General features: G+C 39.2%; 1 protein-coding gene across 1 annotated transcript; it reads right to left on the bottom strand.

Moving 5' to 3' along the window:
* Nucleotides 1-269: 269 nt before the first annotated feature.
* On the bottom strand, nt 270-5931 carry CXCL13 (C-X-C motif chemokine ligand 13). The gene is made up of 4 exons (XM_045858055.1): nt 5777-5931; nt 4085-4217; nt 832-912; nt 270-541 (listed from the first exon to the last, which is right to left on the bottom strand). The coding sequence occupies exons 1-4, from the start codon at nt 5838-5840 to the stop codon at nt 487-489; spliced, it is 333 nt and encodes a 110-aa protein (XP_045714011.1). The 5' UTR covers nt 5841-5931; the 3' UTR covers nt 270-486.
* Between the last annotated feature and the right edge of the window lie 356 nt (nt 5932-6287).

Genomic DNA, 6287 nt, shown 5'->3' with positions numbered 1-6287 from the left:
GTTTTGTTTTGTTTTGTTTTGTGGGGGGTTTTTTGTTTGTTTGTTTGTTTAGTCTCTCATGGAAGCCTGCTTTTCTTAGGGTATAAAATGATTGAAGTTAACTCTATAATTTCCTTCTTAACTCAAGCCAGATGTTCAGATTTGAGGTTTAAATTCTCATGTGTTTATTTTCTAGAAAAATTTAGACAATTGGTCTAAATTTCAACAATCAGTATACTATCAAAACAAACTTACATGAAACTTCCTCCCTGATGAATAAAAATGCAAACTCCAGGTACATACGGTACTTTATTTGAAAAAAGTTGTTCAAGGTTGTCCTATCAATCAGCCTCTGAAGGGTGATTTTTACATGTCTTCTCATGCTTGTTTGTATGGGGAAGCTCTCTTTTTTAGAGGGGTAGTGGGGGAAGGATTCCTTGGAACATAAATCTGAGCCCAGAGCAGGAATGAGGAAGAATGCAGGTGTCCTTAGTGGGGATTTCGGCATCAGGACTTCCATGTCCTCCGAGCTGGAGTTGACTTACCCGAAGGTCCACGTTTTCTATAAAACAAAATCACAAACAAGAGACTTGTGTTTAGAGAAAGACCACACACTGTGGCTTTCCCCTGAGTTATCAAGCAAAGAATATTGCAGATACTGGCTTCCAGTTTAGTGCACTGATCTGCTAGAATGAGTCACCCCAACTCTATCAGGTAAGCAATAATAAAGGGGGCAACATCTGTCTTAGAAACCTCTCATAAATTTAAAATGGCACCCAATTTGACTGCCCAGGAAAGGGAAATCCTTCAGTGCAAATTAGAAAATGAAAAATGTTCGTATGCCAGACTTACTTCTTCATATCTTCCAAAAATTCATATGTCCCTGAATAATTAGGATCCAAGCATAGAACTGACCCTTTCTTCAACCAGGCTCTGGGAGAAAATAAACAAAAATCAAAATAAAGCAGTGTTTCATTTTAGCAATCCTGCACTTGAATGTTAAAAATAATTATTCCCAGATGAAGTGAACTGGAGGTTGGCAGTTTTAGATCAGAAGCAGGTGATTTGTAGCATGAGGTCTGAAGAATAAGAAAAACACCATTTACAGACACGTGTGTGTGAGCTGGTGGAACTGCCTACAAAGCTGACAGAATCTTACAAGTCAAAGGTTAACGCTTTGCTGACAACTCTTATGTGACTTGGAGAGAGAGCAAATAGCTAACTCAAAGGCTGGCTCATTTCTAAAGCCATATCACAATATCTTTTCAATGTTTTTGACCATTGAGCTTGGGAGAACAAAATATACTATAAAACACACTCTCTTGAGGATGTTTTACATGAAAAAAATTCTGTGAAATTAAATGTGGGAGAGGTGTCAGAACTGGTTGCTCTGAGTGATATCCACATTTTTTGGTTGAACCACTAACTAGTGAGGATTTCCCTGCTCTAAGAAATGAAGTGATAACAAAGGCAGCAGCAATAACTAATAGCTGCTATTGAGCAAGCCCTCACAGTGTGCCAGGCAGTGCGCTCAGCAGGTAATGTGAAGGATCTCAATGAATCTACCAAAAATCCTACGCCAGAGGAACTTGAACTTTAGTGAGTTTATTATATAAATTTTCTAAGATTGCAGAGTAAATATATAAACACAAATGTAGGTTTTCTGACTCCAGAACCCGCCCTTTCAGCCACAGCTTTATATGGGCATAACCTGAATGGTCACCAAGTGCCAGACGTGGTGCTGCATGTTTCACCCGCTGTGGAGGAAGTGACGTCTCCCAGGCAAGAGCAAACTGGGGAAATATACCCTTTATTGGTGTGAACTCACACAGAACAGAATGTATTGATGTCCCCTAGCTATACAATGACCAATAGGAAGGATCCATCCATCTAGCTGTGAGACTCTACCCTTGTTAAGTGAATCACAAAGCAGTCAGAGGCCACTCAACAAGAGGGCTTCTGGGCAGAGGCTTCCCGTTGGGTTTCTGAGTTTGTGATGGAAAACAGATTTCTGGTCATCTGGACACATGATATTTGGACCCCTGACTGCTGTGAGTTTCTCATAATAATCTGCATCTTTTGTTTCTATATCTGGTTGTCATTAGGTAACCAGAATTTGGTGAGAAGATAAGAAATTAAATTTTTGTCACTTTACCAAGAAAATGATCTGCATTACTTTCCCTGATTGAGAGGTGAGAGCCTGGACTCATGACAGAGGAAATGTCATAAAAAGAAAGAAGTCTCAGTTTTCTACTTGACCACAGGAGCTGATCCCAGCAAGGTCCTGGCTAGACTTCACAGCTCTGAGTTGGAGGACAATAATTATGACTTAGTTAGAACTTTCATTGGCAGACACCTCAGTGAAAGTATAATGCTTTTTTAATGAAAATTTTTATATACATATTTGATACTATGTATTTCTTTTTTATAAGTTGAATAGAATTAGTCTGAGGCCCAAAACACTGATATCAAAATGGGACAAGAAAAAAGTGAGCTGTTTATAAACATTTCAAAAGCCTAAAAAGTCCAAAGGAAGAACTTCTAATGAAAGCAAAGTCAGCAAAGCCCCAGAAAGATGCTGTGTCTAATACTTCAAGGTGTTGTGGGTGCTTGGTTCATTAAAAATGGGTCCAAGAAGGAGAAACCAAAGTTCTAAGTAGTTATATGCAAAAAGAACCCCGGGCTCCATTTAAAATATTTAATGTAACAATCCGATGCTTGTTGAGCCTCTACTACATACCAGGTAAGGAACAAAGCATTGGGAATAGAGGAATGAAGAGTATCCCTGCTCACAAAGAACTTATTTTCTGGCAGGAGTGAAAGAGGGGGACAAACTTGATTGTCTCAAGGCAGTGCTGTAATGATTGCAGCTAACATTCACGGAATGTTTCCCACTGCTCCAGACACTGAAGCAGGGGCCCTCCCCGTGACCTGTAAAGTCTCATTTGACATGCCATGAACAATGCTATGGTAGAGGTATCCACAGATTTTTCTGGGAATACAAAAAAGGGAGGGTCACAGAAGCAACGGGTTGTACAATTTCAATCAAAGAAAATATCTATTAAATTTCTCACAGCGAGTACTCTCCCCTTAGCCTAACTCTTTATTCAGAATTAGGGGATCAAAGGTAATAGAACCAAAAGCTAAAGGTCATTTCTGTAAAACAGAGGTCCAGAAAAAGGACGGTTGTCGATACTCCTTTTCTTGCTCTTTGACTTAGTGGGAAACGAAGTATCTGCTTTTGCTGGCAATTTTGAATTTGGTGGATTCAAGAAGGCACTTGGGAATGGGGAAATGTGAGTAGCATCCCTGGCTCTGTCCCCTTGGAATGGTGTGTCTAGAGCAGTTAGTGAAGCCTCAGGTTCTATATCTGTAAAGGGATGATAACAATACACATGCCCTAGTAGGGCTAAGGAATAAAATAAGTGAATGCATGTCAAGCAGTTAGCTCAGGGCCACTGCATAATAAGCACTGAACAGAAACTGATGATTTTCAATATTAGTCTGAGAATTGTTACTGACCTTCAAAGTAAATTACTTGGAAATTCTTGAGTAAGGATACTACTTGGCCTACCATTTGTGACAACACGGGGGTGGAGCTACAGGGTAATGTGCAGACAGAGAAAGTCAAATACTATATAATTTCGTTTATGTGTGGAATCTAAAAAACAAAAAACAAACTAACAAACATCAACAACAACAAAACTCTGAACAAACAAAACAGAGACAGACTCGTAGATACAGAGAACAAACTGACTGATACCAGCTGGAAGGAGAGGTTGGGGGCCTGGGTAAGAAAGGAGAAGTGATTATAAAGTACAAATTGGTAGTTACAAAATATCCGTAGGACATGAAGTACAACACAGGAATTATAATCAATAATATTGTAATAACTCTACTTGGTATCAGTTGGTTACTAGGCTTATCAGGAAAAATACTTCATAAATTATATAATTGTCTACTATGCTGTACACCAAAATTAATATAATATGGAATGTCAGCTATAATTAAAAATGTTTTTAAAAAGTTTAAATTCTATGTGGAAACACATAATCTGATTTTCACTGGGAGAAAAGAATAACATATACTTTTTCTTACAACTTACATGATTTCCGGGCGTGGGCAGCCATTCCCAGGGAGAAAGGTTCTAACCCGTTTAACTGCATTCACCCTGGGGATCCTCTTGGTAAAACCGGTGCACTGGCACCTGTATCTTGCATAAGGGGACTCCAGGACACCTGTGAACACAGACTTGGTTATTTTAATTCCATGGGCACATAATTCATAACTAGAACTTAACTACTGATCTTTTGTATAGTACATTTGAAGATGTAAAAACTGCAATTGGTGCTTGAAGTTCCCACATCTTTCCTGTGTGTATTTCTGCTTGCCTTGACTTAATTTCAAACATTTTCTACCAAAGTCTTAAAAATAAAATTAGCTTTTTAAAAACGACAACCACTGAAATTTGTGATAGAATTATATTGGCACTCGGGTAATTGTCTACATAATAAAAGTTAAGAACCAGCACAATGGGGACTTACGACTCAGTTATAATTCATGCAGTATAAAATCAACTGAACTTCACTCTGAACACATAAAAATCGAGGACAAAAACTCATCATAGAGTCCCGGAAGCCATAACAAGCTGTAACAGTTCTCTCTCTTATTATACTCAATGCCTCCCTTGTCAGTCTCAGAGAAAACAGATATTGTTAAAGATATTTTTTGGTTTTTTTAATACATTGGTCCTCCATTTTAGCTGCAAATAATTACCAAACAAAAACCGATAATAACAATTCAAGACTATTTTCATCCAACAAGAAGTTATTAGTACTAGACAAGTACCATAAGGAACCCATCTCATGTATTTTAATGAATTCTTTCCTCTTTAATTCGAGCACCTACCAGCATGTTTGACACATATTTGCAAATATGAGACCCAGCTCAAGGTGTTTACAATTTAGTGGAGGGAACAAATGAGCAAAAACTGAAATACCACAACGTGCTGTACTTTACCCAGGGTCCCAACTGCATGATGGGAATGGAGGGCTTTGCCAGGAGCAATGGGAAAGCTTCATAGAGGAGGAAAGAGATGAGAGTCTTGAAGAATGAAAATAACATGTAGAGCAAAATAATAATTGAAAAAATATTTCCTGCATTTTAAGAACAGAAATGTGTCCTCTAAACTTGAGTCAAGTGTATTATTCTGCATATGCATCTGATTTGTTCAGTGTATAAAAAGTTGCCACTTCAAGTAGATACGTGTCTATTTATACAAGATCACTTTCCCATTTAGACTTGGAAGTCTGCTTCTTTGCAGAAAGCTTATACTTAAATAATCCTGTTATACTGATAATGGTTCATGTCAGTGCCAACCATACAGATTTGCATCAGATGTTCCCTGCAGGAGATTAGCCCATTGAGGTCAACAATCTTTAAACCCTATAAAGGGTTTAGTCAGAAGGGGTATCACTGACGGGCAGAACACAGAAGCGATACATGGAAAGGATTGGCTATAGCAGAGCTAAATCTGAAAAAGGCCAGGAGTAGACAAACCAAGTATAAGTCACATGGACATAGGAGGTCCAGTATCCCTCCTTCTATGGCCAGCAATTGTAACAATATAAATGCTTCTAGCCACAAGAGTTAAATCCTCAAGCTCCTTCCTTTTACAGATCCAGGAGCTGTGAGCAGTTTTTTCCTCTTTAAGTCATATTTCCCCCCATTTTCTAGTTGAATGGCTGAAGACCATTTCTGTTCAAAAGACAATGACATCATAAGTGAAAGTGCTCACCATGGACGAGACAGAGGCTGCAGACCAGAAGCATGAGAAGCAGACATCCGGGGATGAACCTCATTCTGCCTGAAGGTGGAGTTCAGACTTCAGCTCTAAACTGTAGGCTGTTAGCCCAGAGACTCCTATTTATTTCACCAGCAAGGGCCCTCCCACTGCCTTTGTCTCTGGCAGGTCAGCTGCGTCAACAGTTATTTTAAAAGCCCCCAAATATTGCTGAGATTGCTTTTTTAACTTCTCTGGCAAATTTTATGAATTTGCTTCAAAACACTGCAGTGTAATAACATGTTTCTTGAACATGTAGACTGTAGGTGGCAAGGATCTGCAGGGATTTGAGGGTGGGGAGGGAGGGAAAAGACATCAGTTTGGGGGCTCCACAGCACTCTGTCTAGGACCGCCATCAGTGGTTGCAACTGTGTGAGCTTCTCTCCGGGAGGGTTCAGCAGACTTTCTCAACGGAGTTTGAATATGTGCCCCATGAAATTAGGACTCTGTCGGGCACATCCTTGTG

Source organism: Phyllostomus hastatus, unplaced genomic scaffold, assembly GCF_019186645.2.
Source record: "Phyllostomus hastatus isolate PE091 unplaced genomic scaffold, TTU_PhHast_1.1 phas_scaffold_1674, whole genome shotgun sequence".
Taxonomy (NCBI): Eukaryota; Metazoa; Chordata; class Mammalia; order Chiroptera; family Phyllostomidae; genus Phyllostomus; species Phyllostomus hastatus.
Note: the sequence above shows the minus strand (reverse complement) of the source record. Positions and strands in the feature narration are given on the sequence as shown.

What these genes read in the sequence shown, in the direction of transcription:
- CXCL13 (XM_045858055.1), bottom strand. Translation starts at nt 5,840, where the DNA reads ATGAGGTTCATCCCCGGATGTCTGCTTCTCATGCTTCTGGTCTGCAGC. An exon ending in TGCCCACGCCCGGAAATCAT is followed by an intron (nt 913 to 4,084) that starts GTAAGTTGTAAG and finishes ATTTTCTCCCAG; the next exon opens with AGCCTGGTTGAAGAAAGGGT. An exon ending in TTTTTGGAAGATATGAAGAA is followed by an intron (nt 542 to 831) that starts GTAAGTCTGGCA and finishes TTTGTTTTATAG; the next exon opens with AAAACGTGGACCTTCGGGTA.